Source organism: Numida meleagris, chromosome 9 (assembly GCF_002078875.1).
Source record: "Numida meleagris isolate 19003 breed g44 Domestic line chromosome 9, NumMel1.0, whole genome shotgun sequence".
NCBI lineage: Eukaryota > Metazoa > Chordata > Aves > Galliformes > Numididae > Numida > Numida meleagris.
In genome coordinates this window covers 5,537,904-5,559,502 of record NC_034417.1, presented here as the reverse complement: position 1 = coordinate 5,559,502, position 21,599 = coordinate 5,537,904, and the positions used below count along the sequence as shown (strand labels likewise).

General features: G+C 40.4%; 1 protein-coding gene and 1 long non-coding RNA gene across 6 annotated transcripts in view; one reads left to right on the top strand and one right to left on the bottom strand.

Annotated features, from left to right (window-relative positions):
• LOC110403633 lies at positions 222–6,304 on the bottom strand. Its single transcript, XR_002441768.1, has 2 exons — positions 6,185–6,304; positions 222–2,011 (listed from the first exon to the last, which is right to left on the bottom strand). It is a non-coding gene; the product is annotated as an uncharacterized LOC110403633 (long non-coding RNA).
• TJP1 (tight junction protein 1) overlaps positions 6,029–21,599 on the top strand; it is a 158,106-nt gene continuing 142,535 nt past the window's right edge. For 2 of the 5 annotated variants that reach the window (XM_021407093.1, XM_021407091.1), the window contains exons 1-2: positions 6,113–6,261; positions 14,931–15,063. In XM_021407093.1, the coding sequence (XP_021262768.1) occupies positions 6,167–6,261; positions 14,931–15,063 (228 nt within the window). In that variant the 5' untranslated portion in view covers positions 6,113–6,166. Of the gene's footprint in view, positions 6,262–14,930; positions 15,064–21,599 lie in introns of all 5 variants that reach the window. The other 3 variants (XM_021407097.1, XM_021407095.1, XM_021407092.1) reach the window with 2 other exon arrangements.

Sequence of the window (21,599 nt, the reverse complement as noted above, 5' to 3'; positions counted from 1 at the left end):
ACAGAACTAGTACTAAAAAGTAAGCAGAAAAAGAACTCTTTCAGTAAACGGAAAGATTTAGCTAAAATTGGAGTCCATACGGAGATCAGTAATCTAAAGTCATGTTTTAATGTCAGTGCTGCATCACGGTCTGGAATGTTACAATGCTGCTTTACCAACGGAGCTGTGTAATAAAAAGTTCTCAAATCATATGAGATACCACAGGAGAATAGAACACAATATGCATATCTCAAGATTTTTTAATCAATCATTAGAGTAAAAGTCAGCAAGGAGAACAGATATATTCTAACAAACAAAATGTTGATTCTTCCATCGACACTGTAGCAACAGTATTGAAATACAGAAGGAATGGATGACGTAATGTTATGAAAAATCCCTTTTTTATACAGACTAAAGCTCAGGTTAAGGCTATTCTAAAATGCAAATAAAAGATTAATAAAAGATTAATATGCCATAAAACCAGCAACAAGTTTATTTAGCATCTGCTTTAGCTCAAATATGATTTTGACAACCTCAAAAATGAATGCACTTGACTGCTCAAAATCTATTATTAAGGCCTAATCTACCCTCAAAAATGCTGATGTAGTGACTACAGCACCAATAAGGATGCCATTTATTCTAGTAAAATATTTATTTATTTATTTTTGCCAGACAGTGTAGCTTATACAGGCTTGCTAAAAAAAAAAAAGTTAAATGAGCAAAAACTGGTATTTTTGCTTGTTTGCCAGCACAGCTAAGGCAGTTACATACATAGCTTCTTTTTCCTCTCCCCACTGCAGAAAACAATTTCCTGCAGCCCAAACTTTAAAAACTGCATTTCTGTAATGTTTCCATAGAGTCTTTTGAGTCAGACCTAAATTTCTCCACCTTCTGTGAGTTCAGTCAAGACTAAGTGACACAGGTGAGAGTTTGGAAAGGATGGCAGCTAATGATAACTGGCACTACATGGCCAGAAAGATGGGCTTACTTAAATTGAACACAAACTCAGCAGAAGTAGATAATACTGAAAAGTCTTGCTTTGCACTACCTGCAGTCTCCTGTTCTGACAATATTAAGATTGAAAAAAATGACTGATGTAGTTTAGGATGAAATCAGTGTTAGGACATTGTTACATTCCCTTATTATCATGGATGGGACTCTGAACAACCTGGTCTAGTGGGACGTGTCCCTGCCTATAGCAAGGGGGTTGGAACTAGCTGATCTTAAATGTCCCTTCCAACCCAAACCACTCTATGATTTCATAATTCTATGATTCTTATCTGCTTTGCAGCTGATGGGAGCTCCCAACATACAGCTGCATCAATAGCATGCTCTCAGTTGCCACCAGTCTGTTTCCCACTGTTGACAACAGCCTACTTTCCTACAAACACCAATGCATGAGTCAAGATCAGCTCACACATGCTGGCATTAATCTCCTCCTCCTCAGGGCCTGTCCATCTATCTGCTACATGACTCACTATGCTAGTATAAACGTACTATCACAAGCGGAATTTGGGCCAGCCACACATCTACTCAGGTGTAGCAGTCATACTAACGTCGTAACTTTCTGAACAAGTGGGCTGTTCTTCTGGAGGCAAGAAGTGCATTAGAAAGTCAAAGCACAGACGGGCTTCAGAAGAAACAGGGGCATCGGGGATTGTAAGGAACAGACGTATTACAGAGTTTGTTCTAAAACAAAATCTGCAGTTAAGTTACCAATAAAATTAAGAAACCATTATGGCTCTGCATGGTTTTGTACTGAAAAAAACCAACACAATTAATCAACTATTTTAAATGGAAGTAATGAAATAGGACATTAATTATTTTAAATGTATGCTAGGTTCAAAAAGTGTAAAAAGTTTTCAGCTTTCTGTAGTGAAGAAGAGTGTATCTCGCTCTTGGGCAGGAGATATCTACTGTATAAATTATGGCCTTAGCTCAGCTAAAGGGTCAGAGATAACAGTGGGATATCTGGGTGCTTACCCTAATCTGGAAGCTGCTGACTGACTCCTTTTAAAAACAGGCTTTTCATCTGAAAGGCAAGAGAGATGGGATTGTTTTACTCTTTTGGCTGTATAAAAGATACATGCTTAAAAAATAATGTTCTGAAAGAGATATATAATGGAGCAGCGCTAAGAACAAACAGGTATGAGGGAAGCAGGAATAATGGCAATTAAAATTAGAGAATAACATTATATCAATAATTTGTTGGTCTCTGCAACACACATGGAGAACTGTGGATGATATATTAACTGTAAAAAAAGTTAATTTGTTAGAACCAGATTTACAGAGTAAAATCATTGAAAACTATAGAGTTACATCTGAAATAACTAATTATTTTGCAAATTTAAAAAGAATTAGGAAGTCCTACTTAAAGAAGAGTAGGAATCATATAACAGACTTAAAGTTGCTGAATAAAGATTTGAATGTGTAGCCAGGTTCCATTGTTAAACCTTTATGCAAGCTATTGTTGGCACATTTCTTAACACTTTAGTATATGGATGCTTAAAATAAATTTATGTCCCAAGTCTCCCACTGTAAAAATGGGAAAAGCAATGGTTTGGGACTCTCAGAGCTTAGCTGCTTCTCCCTGTCTTATCAGCTTTCAAATAAAATTTCCTTCCATTGAATCCTTAGGTTGTCTTATCTACAATGTTTCTACCACTACTAGCAGATTAAAACTAGGTTTTTATTGCAAGAATTTCTATGAGAGATAATAATAATATGTATTTTTCTGACAGGTATAACAGCTACAACATTCAAATTGAAAATGACATGCAAACCAATACAGTCTCATCATTCTTAAAGTCAGTATTTTCTAGCATATCAAGGTGTAAATGATTTTCTTAAGAGGATTGCACAAGTGTAAACGAATATTTCGATTATAATTTAGCGACCATTCTGCTAACAGTGGTGAGAGTAAAATCCACCCTACACTCACATTCTCGTAACTTGTGTAGGCAACACGTGTTTTTTCAGTGAAGTAATGACTGGATGCACAGTGGGAAAAAACAATGTGTTGGTTTTACATTTTTTTATTTCAAGGCAAAAAAAGATCTCTACAGGTTTTCATACTGCTTTGATGTTCTGTCTACAGAAGATAGTATACTATTGGCATTATTTAAAGAAAAAAATTAATTCCTCCTCTTTAATGTTCCTAATAATTTCAAGTTAACCATTGCTCATTGTTTTTAATGTTAGATCTCTCGAAAGACAAAGAACCTATCAGTGATATCTTGTGTGGTGTAGACGTGCAGGCTGGGCATTGAGCTAGCAATTCAATTTTAAATTCATCTGTGACATAGAATTTGTACACATCTCATTTCTAGCTGAAAATGCAAAACCACCCATATCATTAACTACAGAAATACAACTCTTACGATATGCTTGTAATTCAAATCTGATGTGTTTACAAGTAATATATTTACCTTCTCTGTACTACAGCATACTACAGTCCAAGTGCACATATTACGTATAGAAAAAGAACAAAAAAAACACCAAACTGCTCATCTCTTAGCCTCAAAGTGACAATGTCATTCATATTATTTTTCCAAGCTGATAGTGTCAACTGGGACATCTACTCTGGGCAAGTATTACAATTCATACATATTATACATAGGTCACTCCAAATATAATGCCTCCGATTTATTTTCATGGAAAGTACAACACATACAAAGAGTACAAGAACACTATTTGATAGAGAAAATTCTCAGTTAGAAAACACTCTTTTTCAACATAGTCACCACCATTAGCTATGCACTTTCACGAGTGATGAACAAGAGCCTGCATGCTGTGCTGGAGAAAACCTGTACCAGCAGAGGCACCACCCACTGCCTCACTGTGCTCATATCCACTGTTCAGCCTCCATAAAACTTCAGCAAGAGTCGATCAGTGTCAGTGAGTTCCATTTTTTCCCACATGAAGGAATTCAATTCTAGAGTTCTGCTTCATATGCACTTTCATGTCAGATGCCATTCTGTCAGACTGCCCCTCTGCTGCCGTCTGTCACATGGCAACAAAATGCAACGGAATACTGGTGGGAAGGTTCAGCTTCTACTGCCATACCACCAATATCCGCCTCTGCCATTGTGGGCCAACATAATAAAATAGGAAGCATTACTTTTGGAGCAGCCCTCATATTTTATATTACAGCATCTTGACCGAAATTTGTCACTTCAGCATGGATTTGATTGTATCTGTATTCTTCAAAATATCTACATAATTTAGGAGTACTGGAACAGCCAAAATATCCCAGGTGGTATCAGGGGACCTTAATCTTCCTCTGGTCTGACAGTTTGGAGGAAGAAAAAGAACCTTCTGCATTAGAACACTTAAAAACTATCTTTCAACATAAGTATCAGAACATCTTCTATAGAATATCTTAGAAAAAAAAAGACCCGTTTTGGTGGATTTATCATGTTACTTGAGATTGATAAGGTTTCATATGTGAATTAAGGATAATTTGGAGCTTCCTGCCAGGGCACAGTCATCAGCTATCTCTAGCCATATTTCCAACTGCTGTTCATCAACAGCCACGTGCTGCCCTTCATTTCAGGGATGTCTGCACTGAGATGGGTCTCTCTGATGTTTATGATCAATTTCAAAAGCACTCATCAAAAGCTGGATCTTCTACAGCTCTCAATGCAGTACTTGGAGAGGGCACAAACCAAATTAAAGTTGTAACGATAACGGTCACACATAGGCCACTACACAGTCACGTTTTCAGCTACTTTTGCTGAAGAATCCAGAGGTGCACATCCTTTTAACAAAACATTTGATACTTCTAGTTTCACTTAATCACTGTTTAATTTTCTGACACACTTCTGCTTTCGTCATGTGGGAAAAAAAAAAGAAAAAAAAAGATGTGTGGGGCTGCCTCTCTTTCCTGTGGACTCAGTAGGCTTTTTCTAGGTGACTTCACATCCCCATCGGTTTTGAGTCTTGCAGAGATGAGTATTACTGTGGGGAGCTGCTCTCCTGCCATCTCACACTGAGTCTTGTCCTGAAGGAGGCTTGGTTGGAAGCGCTGCACTGTCCTGCTATCCCAGCATGCCTCACCTCACCTTCACCTTCATCCCCACTTTCACCTCCTCACCTCCATCCTCAGCTCAGCCTTCACACTCAACTTCATCCTCACCTTCACGTTCACCCTCATCTCACTGCATCTTCACCCTCACCTCAGCTCCACCTAGATCCTTACCTCGCCTTCACCCTCACCTCACCTCACCTCCATCCTCTCCTCACCTTCACACTCCCATCCTAACCTCCGCGCTTTCCCCTCACTTCACCTCAGCCCCTGCTTCTCGCCCTCACCTCTCCTTCCCCCTCACCGCCTCCGCAGCGCCGCCCAGGCGGGTAGCGCGGCGTTTACCCCCCGCCGCTCGGTGACCGATGGCCACGAGCGTCCGTGTCGGCCGTGAGGGGCAGATCGGGACGACACGGGGCTATTCCGGGCGCTAAAGGGATCCGGGCGAGGCCCGCGGGCAGCGCGGCCGCGCTGCGGCATGGCGCCCCGCTGATGGCGGGAGGGCAGCGCCGCAGCTGCGCCACATGGGCGGGGGGGAGAGCCCAGGTAGCGGGGCCGGGCGGCGGGAGCAGCGCGGCGTCCGCCGGGGGCAGGGATGGCGGGAAAGGCCCGCCGGGCTGGAGGGGCAAGGGGGTAACGGCCCGCGAGGGGACGGAGCGGTGAGGGGGGGGGTCGGGCCTAGCGAGGGGCGGCGGCGGGAGGCAGGGCAGGTGAGGAGGGGGCGAGCGGCCTGCGGCCGGGGCAGCGGCGGAGCGGGAGAAGGGAAGCGGCAGGTGCGAGCGGGGGGCTGCGGGGAGGCAGTGCGGCAGCGGAGGAGGAGGAGGAGAGGAGCGCGGGCCGGGGGGAGGGCAGAGCGCGGCGGGAGGCGGAGGAGCGTCAGCTGGAGCGCGGATGGCGGGAGCGCGGCGGGAGGCGGAGGAGGAGAGCGTCAGCGGGGGGCAGAGATAGCGGGAGTGCGGCAGGAGGAGGAGAGCACGAGCCGGGGGGGCAGAGAGCGAGGGAGCGCGGCAGGAGGAGGAGGAGGAGGAGGAGGGGAAGGAGCGCGACGCAGGGACGGCAGATGCCTGGAAATAAAAATTTGATGATTGCATGCAGCGGCTGGAGAGACTCTGTCGGTGGCGGCGGCGGGGACGCGGCAGGGACAGGGGGGGCGACGGCAAAATGAAGTATCAGAAATACCTGACTGTCTTGCAGATGGCCATAGGGGTGACCGCCTCCAACAGGGGCAGTCTGATGCCCTTAAAGAGGAAGCTGTGGTGAGTAGGCACCGCGAGCGGGCGGCTCTGCGGCCGGGCCGGGACGGGCGGGCGGCGGCTGCGGAGCGCCGTGAGGGTCCGCTGCGGGCCCGGGGCTGCCGCGCGCTCCTCCGGGCGGGAAGTTCCCGGCGCGGGCGGCGGCGGCCGCCTCGGAGCGCCCCGTGCTCCGCGGGAGCTGTCCGCGCCTCAGCGCCGGAGCGGCCCCCGCTCGGCATCCCGCGGTGCGCTGACGCGGCGGGGAAGGCGCTGCGCCCGGCGTGCGGGGCGCTCCCCCGGGCGGCCCCGAGCCCGAGCCCGCCGGGCCGTGCCTTCCTCCGGGCAGGTGGGCCGGGCGGCGGTGCGGGCCTCGGTGCGGCGGCGTGCGGCTGAGATCCTAAAATGGACTTTCCCTCGACTCATTGTCAGTGTTTTCTTGCTCGCCGATGGGTGTGCTGAACCGATTTTTCTGGCTGAATCAACAATATGTTATGAAAAATGTATTAAAGTGTAATTGTGTAATGTGGGTGAGTAGGGCAGCGACAAGCATATGGCACTGTGCTACCCGGCACCCGCTGACAGGAGCAGGCCGCTGCTGGCTCCGTGGAGGCACTGGGATGTGCCGTCAGGACAAGCTGTGAGGGGAAAGTCCGCGAGCTTGGGCTTTTTGTGGGAGAACTGCCGAGAACAAACGCACGCTGAGAATTTCTTACCTCGAAAAGACAAAGTGGTTCCGGTGGAGATGGCCCCATGCTTTCTTTCACTGTACTTAAACGCTCATGGTGAAGGGAAGTGCCATAGAAGGCATGGTAGCTCATGCTGCTTAGAGGGAGTGCACAGACAGAGGTGTTTACATATCAGCAGCCCCAACAAATACAGGATTACCTGAATTCTACACTGTGCTTTCTCCTTCCCCCCGCCGGCCCCCCCCAACCCCCCCAATATAGGATCCCTTGCAGGAACAACGTAAATCTAATAAGCTCTCTCGTTAGTTCCAAATCTTACTATAAAACAGATTGCAAATCCATTTCTATTAACCATAATGCACAAAATCAAATGTAGTCTTACACAGAAATATGTGTCCTGCAGATAAGTTTATTACATTTAATCAAATCAAAAGGTTTTATAGTACATTCAGAGGTTTGATTTTGATTATGTAAGTTACATAAAGTGCTACCACCATACCTGTTCTGTTCTCCTCAGATGCTTTTCTTGTATGTGTGCAGCAGCACATCCATCAATATATTGCTTCTTCTGAAAGTCTAATTACATGTCATACAATGCTAGCACTTGTTCTGTTTAATATTTCCCATGTCTTCTGGAAATATTTTCTTTGCTGACATGTTAAAGTGAGGCTATTTACATTTACCTACTTTAAAAGTCTGAAAGGGCCCTATTCCCTCTCTTCTTGATGTGATGTCTGCAGTTGGAGTTAGATCAGCTCTGTATTGCCTGGTTTTCTGGCAAAATTCTGTGCTTTTTGAGGGATATCAAAACAACAAGAGTGGATCCCACTGATGTGTACTAGGAGCAGTGCATTTCGTAACGTTTGTAACTTGCCTCAGTATTGCTGCAATGGTAGGCTTTGTGGAGATTTAGTTAACTAAGAGTGTTAGGGAGAAATAAGATTATTTCTTTTTTAATTTTAGGGATATCTATGAATTATTTAAGGTGTGGAAGCATGTGTCTAGGATGTTCTTGTTAGTGGGTGACATGATATTATGTAGTCACTTTTTCTTTGAGAACCTTAATAGCATTAGACCTTATCTTTGGATAGAATTTATGCTCACGTAAGAAATACTATTCTCTGATGCATTTAGAGAAATGCTTAAGGATACTTTGTCATTTAGTTTTGTGGGTTTTTTTGAGCTTAGTCTGTATCAAATAATCCATTAAGAAAAAGTGAATATTAGAGACAAGAATAGATACCGTTACTGCTAGAATCAATGCGATATTAGAGTATATTTCCAACACAGAAAGCAAAAGTGTATTCCAGTACTGAATCACTGAGAATCCCCAAGAAGGATAAGCAAAATGTATAATCGACCAATTTTGTAATCAATGGATGCTGATTTTCATTTCTTTTTATTTAGCTAAAAGAAAACAACAAAAAAAAGCATTTTATTTAACCAGTCAGATTCGTAAGTTCTTTGATATGTTAGTACATATTGAAAGTGGAAGCAAAAGGCGTAATTTAATAAAAAAGGGTTAAAATACTCATCTTTTTGTTGGTTGAGATAATCCACCTGAATCCTACTGAATGAAAATGAAAAAGGTAACAGCAATGGTTTATTTCTTTATGGAGCATCTGTCACTCCAATTTCCTTCCGCTTTCCTCCCCAAAATCCAAGTTCTGTTCCTGATGTATGAAAGCAGAGTTAGGAATGAAAACAAAAAAGATGGATACCCATTTCTCATGATTTTTTAACAGTAAATTGGTGTAAACTGTCTGGGTATAAACCAGAAAACTGTCCAAAACAGTTGCTGCAGGCTTGCTGTGGGATGTGGTGTAGATGGAAATTTGACTGCATTTACTGTGGAGCTCGGTCGTTTCATGGTGAGGTTTGTTGGAGGCAGTAAAGTGTTGAACCTAGTGATGAAGGAAGTTGCTGGAGTCTCAAGCTGCTGATTCAGACCTGTGTTTGTGAGGCATTGTAATTTAATACATAGGAACCAAATGAGATGAGTAGGATGTTCTTAACAGTCTTGCTGTATCTGGATGCAAAAAAAGTGCTGTCATAATGCTGCCAGTTAGCAGAGTCTAACAAGTCAATAAGCTGTCTTCATTCAGAGCGGGAGCATCCTTCCAACTCAGGGCTGAGGCAACATGAGAAGCTTGCAGGCTGTGAAGAGCTTCCTCCTGGACTGATTTTCTTTTCTGAGCCTGTACGAAAATACTTTGGTGAACTACCTTTATTTCTCCTAGAGTAGAGTTTTTATGCTGCATTGTGTTTAAAATGATTGTAAGAGCTACACAATTACTACTTTTCTTCTGAATTTCTAATTTCTATTGTGAAATAGGTTATTTCATGGAGTTTTTCAAATTGTAAAACCATTCTGGCACTGAGATTTCACTGTAGCAGTCATTAGAGGAACAGAATTAAAAACTGGGGTTGTGGTAGTTTGTGCCTTGAAAACTGTATAGCGGTTTCTTTCACCATGGTAAGACAACCCAGAACTTTATTGGTCAACATCTGTTGATATTTTTTATTATTATTTTTAAGGGCGAGTGCAGCATGATGGATTTTTGCTAATATACTCAAAAACTAACTGCTGACCTGGAAGCACCTTCAAACATTAAGCTGACATCAGTGTTTACTGAAATACCAATATCTACAACCAGAATGCTTTTAGAGTAGGAAACGATAAATAATGTATTTGAGGGGAACTATACAAATACACAGCAATTTCTTACCACACTGACAATGTATCTCTCCCAAAGGAAGAAGGAGCAAGCCAAAAAAACAAACCCAAATCTTCCAAACAATAAACCAGAATATTTTCTAGCAGCTGTAATAATCCTCACTGACATTCTCGAGAGTCTTAGAGCATTTACCTCTACCTTGAAAGGCTTCCTCTGCTTGGGTCTGCTCCCTCTGGCTCCCTGTGGTGCAAACGAGTGTGAAGTCACAAAAAAGCAAAAAGCTCAGTTACTGATGTTTTTTCGTTACCAAGAATGTTGGAAATGGCAGAGGCTATCCATGGTGATGTTTCCAAGTCTTTTTGGAATGACAGGTAGTTGTCTGAGGTAATCCATATGTTACAGAAAAGCCTGCAGAAGCAGTGTAGTACAGAATTTGCATTTTGACGGGATCTAATTGGTGCTGTTGTGAAGTGAGTGTGTGATTTAGCGACCTGGATGTAAACGGTAGCTGCTGCTTGTAAGATGTGCATGGGCAAATTTATTTTTAAGCATATGAGGAAACTTGCCTGAAATCAGCGAGGAATAGTCAGCGTTAAGCATTGATCTAAACACTTGGTTGAGTCTTTGTGTTCACGCTGGGGTTGGATGTGAAAGTTCAGGCTCACAGTGAAGGATGCCTGTTTTATCATTAGGACCATCCCTAGGGAGAAAAGTGTCACTGTTAGTTTATGTTCCGTGTAGAAACATAGCTAGAATAAGCAAATAATGGAAAATGTCAATTCAATATAGGAGAAATAAAGCATCAAAGATTCAACCTCTTGGGTGTGGCTACAGAAGTACATGGAAAAATACAGATCGCCAGAATGGATACTATCCATTTTTGATTATCGGTTCCGTTAATACTTGTTCAAAATGGGAATAGTAGTCTCAGTTTAGCCCATTGTAAGGGTTTATTGGTGTTGCAAAGTAATTGATACTTTTTTTTTTTCTGATGAAGGTAGGAAGCCGTGCTTAGAAGTGGAGATATTTGCAGAGATGCACAAAAATTTTGCACAACAGAGGACTGTTCAGGGTTACCAGTAATTGTTTTATATTAGGCTTTTTTTTTTTTTTTTTTGACAAAAGCTAACATTGAGTGACTATAAATGTTAGGTCTTCCAGGCAAGCGGGAGTGAGTTTCAGCTTTTCCACTGTTTGTTGGAGCCAGAAGGCATACTGGCCACGTTCAGCTGCTCCCAGCTGACATCTCTGTCGTACTGGGGAAGCCTGTCTTCTCATCGGACACAATTACAGACATTTTACACATTTCTCAATAGAGATCTGTGTAACTGCTAAATATAGATGTTTCAGACTCGCATGACCACCTGCAGTAACCATTTGCTACAGATACCTCAGCACTTTTTAATAAGATGGGTAGACAACTTGCAGGATATGAAAATCGTAGTGATGAATTATGTCACTAAGTTTGGTTGAGGATATATAGTTGTCAGAGATTTGTTCTCTCTATATTATATTCAGAAAAAAATACAGAAATTGCTTCAGTCCACAAGTTATTCAGTTATTTGGATACTGCTCTACAAAATTGTTCAGAACTCTAAATCACTAAATAATGAGTTCTTAAAGCCTCCCGAGTCTAACTGCACTCCCTAGAAAATTAAGGTGACATTAGTTTTGCTATTTCAGCCAAAATAAAACTTTTAAAAAATGTTAGGTAATATTGAAGCTTGTTGTTACTAGTAGTTTTGTTCAAGTAAAACATAAGTATAGTTTTTAATAATAAAAACTGAGGTATGTTACATAGATTACATCTAATTATGTTACAGTGTGCATTGAGGCGTTTGCTCTTGGTGTGACAGCGCAATTTGAGGTAAATGTTGACTAGTATTTTGTTAGGCTAGCGTGTTCATCAGAGGATACTAAAAGTGCCTTAATGTTTTTGCTTATTTTTCCAACTTGAGAAATAATTCAGTCACAGTTATGTAATCTGATATCTGATCAGGAACCAGCAAGGTCAGTGTAACTGCTGTAAGAGTTGTGGATAATAAACAGGAGTCTCTGGCTCAAGGTGGGATTTATTTACTAAAATAATTTACTCATTATTTTACTGAATAATGTTTCCAGAATTGGAGTGCCTTGATTTGGGAATCCCTGGATGAGCCACATTAGAAAGCTGTTATATTTCCACAGAATATTGAGGATGTTCTTTGACAAACAAAACCAGCGCATTTCCAGCAAGGCATCTAAAATCATTCACTCCTTTCAAAGATCTGGATTAAAAAACAACAACAACAAAAAAAAACCCCTGTTTCTCAAGTTACAATAGAAATGGTGGGGACAGAAAGCAAGATAGAAAAGTAAGAAGAATTGAAAAATCTGTCTTTCAGTTCTGTGCAAAATGTAGTTTCAAGTCAAACTCAAACACTTCGAGGCATATCCTGTAAATCTGGGTTCACTGAAATCAGTATTCCCATTTATCTTGCAACCTCATAGTCTTCATTTTGGCATCTTATTCCTCATGGAATTTTCTAATGCCTAAATCAGTTCCAGTTGCAGTACTGCACCAGTGCCACTGGAATTCTTGAGGGTTTTGTTGCTGCACTCTGTGTTCCAGGAGGGTGGGTGACATAGATCCGGTTCTGTCTCAGGTTTGTTAGCTTCCCTTTGCTAAGGCTAGAGGAGTAGCAGAGGCACTGGAGGAATTAGTATTTCATTTCTTTACTCTTGCCCCAAAGTTTCCTCATCAGCCATAAAGTCAAAAACGCACCATTCTGTGCCTGTGGATATCTTACAACAGTAAGCTTCAGGATTTCCACTGATGATACTGATAAGATTTTTCTTTAGTTGGTTAAATATTGCTTTATTGTAAAGACACAGTGAAGTTAATAATGTTGTAAATAAGTGAATCTTTCAATAGTGATATTGCTTCCCATAAAAATATACTTTGAAGGTTAAATGTGATTTTTAAAGCAGTATTTGGAACTGTAGAAGCTAGTAAATAATCGCCATCATTTACTCTCTATCAGAACGAAATGTTGGATGGATTCTGGAGGCAGCAAGTTCTGCTCCTCTCTTTCATTTTTTTTCAAGAGTCTTTAAAGAGTGGAGCTCACAAGTGGAAGGGCCTTCAAAACACCTTGTTAGTTTTGTTCTTTGTAAAAACCGTGTGACTTTGATTGGCTTGTTATTTTCACTTCATTTTATTTTTTTAAGGCTTCTTAGTATGAGAAAACATTAAAGGACTTAGTCTTTAAATAAGTATACATCTACAGGCCCTAGACTAAGTGGTTTGAAGTATAAATGAAAATTAAGAAAAGACCAGTGCAGCTTACAGTTGTCCAAAAACATTTCTATTAAATGTGAGGAAGAAAGTTATTATTAAGTTATTAAGCATTTAGTTGGATGGAGATAAACTTGAGGACTTAATGACCCAAGTAACAATTATTGAAGCAGGCAACTCTCACAGATTTTCTGGAGGGAGAATAAATCCAGACTTAACCATGGTGAAAGCAATGGATCTCTTTGTCAGCTCTGTGGTCAGTGTCTGGTGAGCGGTCGGAATATGTACTTTTGGATTAACTTTATCAGAAATGTTTGCAGAGTTCCGTGGCGTGTCCAGAGACATTCATACAGTCAAAATGTATGATCAGCATAAATGTCACTTCTTGTCTGTGAACAAGAGTTGTGACAGAGCAGCTGTTTTTTCTTTGGAAGTTTGTTTTTGTGATGCTTAAGACATTTCAGCAGGAAATCTGTGGCATTGGTTTGGTTTCTGTGTACAACTTAATTACAACAGTAGCCTGGCATCTTTCTCAGAATTTAATCCATAAATAATTTTACCAAAAAAATCTGGTGTCAGCAGGAAGTTTGTATATAATTTCTGAATATTAGTTATATAGTGATTTAGAAAATTTTCTTTCCTTGCAGTTGAAAGTTCGGGAGTAAATTAACCTAAGGGGAAAAATATTAATTTGGAAATCACAGAAATTCAACAAAAATGAAGGTCTTTATAAATTGAATAAGAAATTTTAAAATTTTTCTTCTTTTTAATTTACGAATTTTATTATTGTGACTTTTGTCTCTCCAGCCTCTCATAAATGTGCATGGGGACATTTTATTCCAGCCATGAAGCAGTGTTGACCCCAGGGTTCCCCCACCCACACAAACATATTCAGCCTGGGGTTTTTGTATTTTGTACTTGGAATTTTGTATTTCAAGTGTTATCATGGCCCACTTTGTGCAACATCCCTTTGTGGTGATGTGTTCCTGTAAAGACACACACCTTTCCTCTTTGTTTGTAAAAGCACTTACGCACATATCAAAGTCATTAATTCCAAGTTTAAAAAAACAAACCCAAAAATATATAGGAATTTTAATAGTTACAGAGAAAGTCACTGAACTGTTGTCCAAAGCCTTGGGCAATGCAAAAAAGATGTGGATGGATATATGTGTGCACACGCATGTTTTAGTGGCCTCTTATGCCTGCAGTTGAGAAATAAAAGAAACGTAAATCTGGAAAATAAGACTTAGTTTTTTAGGTGCGCGTATTTGCTGAAACACAGTGTTTGTTTTCCTAACGTGGTGTCAGACTGACTAGAGACTATTTTGCATTTAAAATATTGACCTTTCTAAACTTATTATATTTAGTTAATTGTTAACCCCACTTACATTTGCTCATTAACAACTTTCAACTATATCCTTGAAATCTGGGGTGCTTACTCAAAATACTTCAATTTCAAGCTCCTCTTAGGACTATACTTAGACAACCAGTGTGATAAAAAACCTTAAAAATCACAGTTCCTTAATAATTACCTCTATAGCTGTAATAGGTCCTTTTTGTTTTGTTATTGCTCACCATTATTTTTGCTAGAACACCTGAAGTGCCATTCTCATTCTCAGACCGGAGAAGGTCAAAAGCCAAATTCTGCCAAGCTCTCCCTGATTTAACCAACAGACAGCAACGTGTATGTCAGAACACAATTTTTCATTGAACTAATAGTGAAAAATAGTCCTTCTAGTTTTTCAAAAGTTAAATATGTTTCTCTGTACTTTTTCTGACGCGTCCTACATCTGTACAGAAAGCGTACAGATGACTCAAACTGCAAGTAGTGGTGGATTTAGCGGGAGCTAGGTTTCTGCATCTTTTGTTGTCTTATTTTGGTGTTGCCTGTTTGAAAACTAAAGGTTGGATTGAGAACCCTGTAATATGATCCTTGCACATTTTTTTTACTTTAAGCAAAAATATTCAATGCAAATGCATATTAAAAATGTGATGTAGGATAAGTAAAGTGATATATTCTTTATCTGATATCAGTCTCTTTTTGTTTGACAGGGTAACTCCATCTTCCGAAAATCCCAATGGTGCTACCTGTAGTGTAAGTCAGGGAAAGCCTTCTTTAAGAAGAATAAAAGGGAGAATACACAGAAGCAAAAGCCTTGATAGCATTGATTTCTGTGAATTCACTGTAAGTACCTTATCTTTTACATTTATTCTATCTGAAGTGATGAGAATCTTGCTAATAAAGGAGTCGTTCCTCTTGCATTTGGTTTATCTCATTGTTAGAATTAGAAAGGTTGTTGTACTTAATATTATTAGAGTTAGGGTTCCACACTGGCAAATGTAACAAAAATTATATTGCTTATATAATTACTGATACATACCTATGGTTTTGTTCTTGAGTAGCCATTAGTTCTATACCTTGATTTCAGATTTTGATATTGCTTCATGCATAATTGCATGAATTAACTGGAAATTGAGTAAATATGAAAAATGAATTATGTTTTCAAAATCTATTTTCATACTTAGAATGTGGAAGTTGTATTCGCAGTAATACATATTTATTTCTTTAGCCAACCTTCAAAAGCATTTTTGTTGTATGCAACTGTAGTAGAGTACTAGAGAGAAATAAATGCATATAAATTATGTGTGTTCTTAGAGTACTTAAGGGTAGTATGACTGGTGATATCTTACTTAAGTGGTATTGGTGCAGACTTATTTTCTTCTCTTTGGTTACTGTTACATATATTTGTTCTACAGTTTCAGAAAATTTATAATGATCATGGTTTTGAGGAACTCTTATAGCTTATGCTTTAGAGATTTAACAGATTTAAGAGAAAAAACTGTGCAGTAGGGACATGCACAACTTTTAATTAAAGAGATGTTTACATTCAAATAACAAAAGAAAAGAAAATGTGAACGTGAACGGGGCATAGAGCTAGATTTCCCATTGTTTACACTCTTCAGAAAAGATTAGAGTTACTCCTAAAAAGCCATGGTATGTTTTCAGAAGTCCTTTACTGCAAAAGCAGTCTAAGCTGCACCTCTGGTGGGAATTTGGTCAAAACAAATTATACTCTGACGAACTAATACGATGTCATTATCAAATACTAATATAATGGTAAAGAATATGTTGAATTACAAACCCACTGTTAAACGTGAGAACGAAAGACGTAATTAGGAAATACGTGCTGTCTTTACAATAATGTACAGATCGATAGTAATTGCATTGGCTGGCACTACATGGTAATACAAATACCGTAATTAAAATGTTCAGATGTAATTTGGGAAACAGCTATACCTAAACAACAGAACAAACTCAGTATGTGCAGCGTTTTCAGTTTGTTTTGTGGAAGATGATGCCAATAGCATCAATGATATTTTTTCTCAGGACCGTTTTGCTTCTAATTATGAAGTGTTGTAGAGCTAGCTTTGGAACAAAGCGCTTGTTTATTGTGTAAGGAAATAAGGAAATCAGTGGCAAGGATTTGTGATTTAATATTTTCTATGGCGTTCAGCTACTTCTAGCATGCAGATTGCTGCAAAGTCAGGTCTCGTAGCTGATTTAGAGCTAGTTTTGGAGAGTCTGTGAAAACTGTTGTCACACAAGTGATGCTGGTGTAATGGTTACCTTACTGAAGGGTAAAAATTCTCTTCGGGAATGAGATTGCTAAAACAATAATTTTAGCTTCTGCTATATGGGTCTTCATCTGTGTGGTCCTATTAAGGAGTTTTATCTAAATCTCTACTCTTGGGGCCTTCAAAGAAAAAGGAGATCATAGCCAACGGTAAAAAGAATATCTTGCGTGCCACAGAACTTTTGCAAGGAGATCTGAGACATGTATTAATGGCCCATGCCTGTGTGTGAAGCGTACCAATATATGGAGTATGTACATCTATCCATATGAAACTCAACTATTAATAGCAAGGCATTGATAATTAGGATCATGAAAGGAGGACCGTTGTTTATTCTGAGGTTTCGTGTTAAAGGGTGATGCCAGTCTAAATAGCTAAGCATGGAAACTGAGTTGTAAATATGGATTCTCTTGCTGGTACATAATTAAGTTACAATCACACTGAAATATTTCTTAATATTGTTTAATGGTACTTTTATTGTTTTAAAATTGTGATTAAAAATAGATCTAAAGAAATAATTGAGGGAATTAGTGTGAATAAATCTTTCCAAAGTGCTCCCAGAACTGAATGCTTTTCATGTTATGCATCTTTTTCTGGTAGGAAGGCTCAAGCACTGGCAGATGGAATAAAATTGAAAATAAAATATTTAGCAGAAGTGAGAAATTATTTTACACAATGAAGGAAAGAGCTTTTTAAAGCATTCTCTATGGTACTGTTCAGTGTTGCAGTATTGTTTTTATGCAGAACAAAGATGAAATGTTTCATACTGAAAGGATGATTTATATGCTGACAAACTCAAAATAACTGGAGGATCCAGTGAAGTGCTAGCTTTCTTCATCATATAATGAGATTAAGATCTATTAATAATTCTGACTGCTAGAGAATTCCTTGTCTATCTGCATCCCAAACTGATTTTTTTTGTAAACCTTTTGTTCCTTACCTCTAAGCGAATTCACATTGAGTACAAATCCTGACAGCAGGAGGACCTAAAAAAAGAAAAAATAAGTCGTATGCTTCATTTTCTCCAAGCGTGAAGAGACGTGTCCCCAGTGGGAAAGGTCTGGATTTCCATGCAATATGTACATACGAAAATGCAGTGCATGAAAACACTGTACCACTTACTGTGACTTCAGCTATGGTGGAGTACAAGCTGTGGGAGCAGCGTTAAGCTGGGAGGCTCATTAAAAAACATGGTTATTCTTTGCAAGGGAAAGGATAGCCAGAGAAGAGCCTGCTGCACATGTAAAGTTCCAGCTGAGGCTGAAGAGTGACTGGGAGGGAATAGCACGGCCTTGTGCTGAGAGCTGTCTGGCATGGAGGAAAGCTGTTGCTCTCCATGTTCACCATGTGAAGCCTGTGATGTTCATGGCTTTGTTATACCTGTGGCTATTAATGTAGGTGACATACCTAAAAATGCTGGAGGGGTCTTTGCCTGTAAAGCTTCCTTACAGGCTGACCTGCCGTTACAGCAACTTATTGCGAGCCTTGGGTATCTGCGGGAGGTTGTCAGGGCTCCTGGCTGCTGCATTGCATACCCCTGTTACCAGCCAGCAGTTGCCTGGTATTTTAGCATCCTTAACATCCTGTTAGGGGGTATAAATTCTTCTTTATTACAAGTGATGGAAGTCTGCAGGCTTGCAGACAGAAGGTCTGGGATTTATTTTTGTTGATACCTCTGCTGTCTCAAGTGTGTGGTACGGGGTTTCTAAGTCATGCCTCTCATTTCCGTTTTGCTAAGACAGCGAGCAGGAAGATAAAACAGAGAGACAGTGATAAGCCACAGAGTGATGGGGCAGCAGCTCCTTTAATGTGTCTTTCATCCTTTTTCTTTTCTTTATCCTCTCCTTGTAGTTCTGCAGCCAGCTGGTCCATTTAGGGCCTGGTTCCCACTAAGTAAAACTGTTCTATTGTTCTTTGGTTCTCCTTTAAGGAGTGCCACCATGCAATGCTTTCCCAGATATTAATCCCTGAAATACTCAGCATTATTGCAACATAACAAAAATGTGTATTTTTGTAATATTGGTAAATGGTTATCTGCAAGCCAGAAATGTTTTGTAATTCCTGTTGCACGCTGCAGAAAGCTTTGAACTAGAGAAAGAAAAGGATTATAAGTTCTCAGAGAGATGTGAAATACATCTTACCTTGTAGAACGAGCTGGTCATACTAATGTTCATTACACCCATTTTTAAATGCTTACTATGCTGCAACAAGCTCTGGGCTTGTGCAAGCCACCCTTCAGCAGTAGCACTTCTGAGTCCAATTTGTCAGCAGGGATGTTGTGCTAGGTGCTGTGCTCACACACTGCATGTTCTCTCTCAAGGACCTCTGGACCCGTAACACTAATTGGTGAGGTGTGACTGGTCTCTGCTTCTTTGGCTTCTTCTACACCTCCACGTGGGAGTGTGATGGGACCACCATGGGGCCATGAGCTGCACGGGGGTCCCTGTGACAGCCCTGAGGTGTCTGAATGAGACTGGTGGCTGCTGGCCTTACAGGTTTTGTGCGTGACTCACGGTGTTACCATACCGACTACCCCTGCAGCGTGCAGATGCCGAGAAAATGTTCCCTGCTTTCCCTGTGAGACAGCGGGGATGTTCTGTGGGAACGATGACCAGGGAGGATTGCTGGGAGCAGGTGGAGGGACCTTAGTGGAGATGGAATGTCTGAGATGCACTTTCTTATTTTTAATGCTGTAACATTTTGATCAGACTTGAGAAATTATCAAAATCATCATCTTAAGAACTCTGTATGTTTGAAGGAATACATCCGTAATGTTTTCCTACTAAAATCAGCCCTTGTGGAAGGAGCTTTTCTCAGAAATCAGAGCACTGCAGATATTTTCAATACGAACAAGCCCAGCTCTGCGTATTTTCTGGAGGCAGCTGATGCCAGCGGCTCTCAGTAAGCATGCACACAGCAAGGTGTTGTAGGCAGGCAGATCCATCTCTGGTGTGCTTCCACTTGCACCAGGGGCGGAGTTCCAAGGAAGAATTTTGCGAAATGCTGTGGAAGGGCTCAGTCCTGCTGTCATTTTACCATTCTTTTCTCATCTTACTTTCTTCAGATGCACCGCTTTGTCTCATCACCTATTAACAATAAAGTGAAGTCGGCTCCAGTCCTTTGTGCTGGCACTTCAGAGGTCAGCGATGTCAGCAGGAAGACACAAAAGTAATGCAGTGGGGTGGGAGAGACCCAAAAGAGGAGAAAAGAGAGGTGACTAAGCACAAAGGGCAGGCTGAATAGAACGATGTGGAATGTAGGAGGAAATTGAAGAGGCAACAAAGGAGGAGGTCATCAGAAAGTGAGAAGTAGCCACACGAGTGCCTTTTTTAGATAGGGAATGCAGGTGTTCGCCCATCGCATTAGATTTAGTTCACTGTAGTAAGCATTACGCCACCGAGGGAGCATGGCACCTCGCGTGCCTTCCTGCAGTGCCCAGCGCTGTGCGGGCACCGTGCGCTCCAAGCAGCTGCGCTGCCGTGTGGGCACAGTGTTCTGCCGCTGCTGTGAGGAGTTTCGCTTCCTTGTGATTTGTAATGACGTTGGAAGGCTGTTTAGGGGCTTTAGACGTTAACTTGCATGGATGTTTTTGATGACATCCTTATTTCACTTCTCCTGCCTCTTTGGTAGATTTCTAAAGCATACGGCAGGCTGAAGAACTTGCTTGTTGCTGGAAATGTCCTTACTGAGAAATCGTTGCTGTGATTAGCCCCATTCCCCCAGTGAGAAAATCCAGTGATTAGAGCAGGACTCTGTGCTGCACCGCTCTGATAGTTCGTGGAGTGAGTGTATTGCTGAGCAAAGCAATCTGATCTGTACTGAAATCATGGGTTTGTTGCAATTTCTGTTTTATTTCATCTATCTCAAAGTCCTCTTCGTTTGGAGTCATCATGTAAATTGCTTCTGAGGTGGTAGATGATATTCTGTAATTTAATTCGAAATAAAATGGTTATATTTTTATACTTGATTTTTATCACTGGATATTCCAGTTTGATCATATATCTGTAAAAGTAGTGCAATGATAGATGAAGAATAACAGGGATTGTATGTATATGAGTTATTTCTTAGGATGGAGATGTAAGAACGCTGACATTCTTTAAAAAGTCCTGCAGGTATTTTAGCCTTGTTTGTGGATGTGGAAGGAAGAATTCATTAGCACAGCTGGAGTCTTGTAGATGCCCTTAATTTGTTCCTGTTCAGAGAACTGTGTGGTTGTTCTGCAGCTGTTTGCGAGTATTAAATCCTCTGTTGTACAAGAGAAATCTCATGCAAAAGTGACTCATTTATTAGGTTAATAATTTCATCTATTGACGAGTACATGAACACAGTACTTACTTCATACAGCAGAGACAGTTTTGGGCAGATTGTTTTACCTGAGAGTTTAAATGATATATAAAAAAAGAAAATTTGTTTTATTTGACCAGTTAACACATTTTACAGTCAAAAAGATTAAAGTACTTTATGTCTCTCTTTTGTATTTCATTGATAATGTAGCAAAAAAATGTGGAAAAATCCATATAATTTTTAGCATGGGTAGTTAACAGTTTTAAATACAAATGATTTTTTAAACTGACTTTGACTGGTGCAACCTTTGAAATACTATACTATCTAAAAGAGAAAATACTACAGGCTTTTGATTCAATATTATGATTTCTGTAGGAGAAAGAAGAATATTTTCATCATAGTTTATTTCTCTCATCTTGCTTTTTGTTTGAACAGAAATCCAAAGTTTTATACAAAAAGTATGCTAAACGTCAAGGCAAATTATTAAGTCTTAAACCCCGTGCTAAGTGAAACGTATGCAGCCTTTTGAGTAAGGACATTAACTGTAAGGACGAGTAATTTAACTTGCTAGGTTTTAAATTGTGATTGACCTTGATTTATGTTTCTGAATCGATTCAGATTGTTTTATGCCTCTGAATAAATTCAGCACTCCAGTTTAAATCTGCCAAGGATATTAATTTCATAATAGTCATTATACTGGTGACTGGATTTACGTTTAAATTTAATTAGAAATTTATTTTAGAGTAAGTACATTTTTTAGGTTATTATTTCTTCTGAGGATGGCACCACGAAATGCAGCAGACT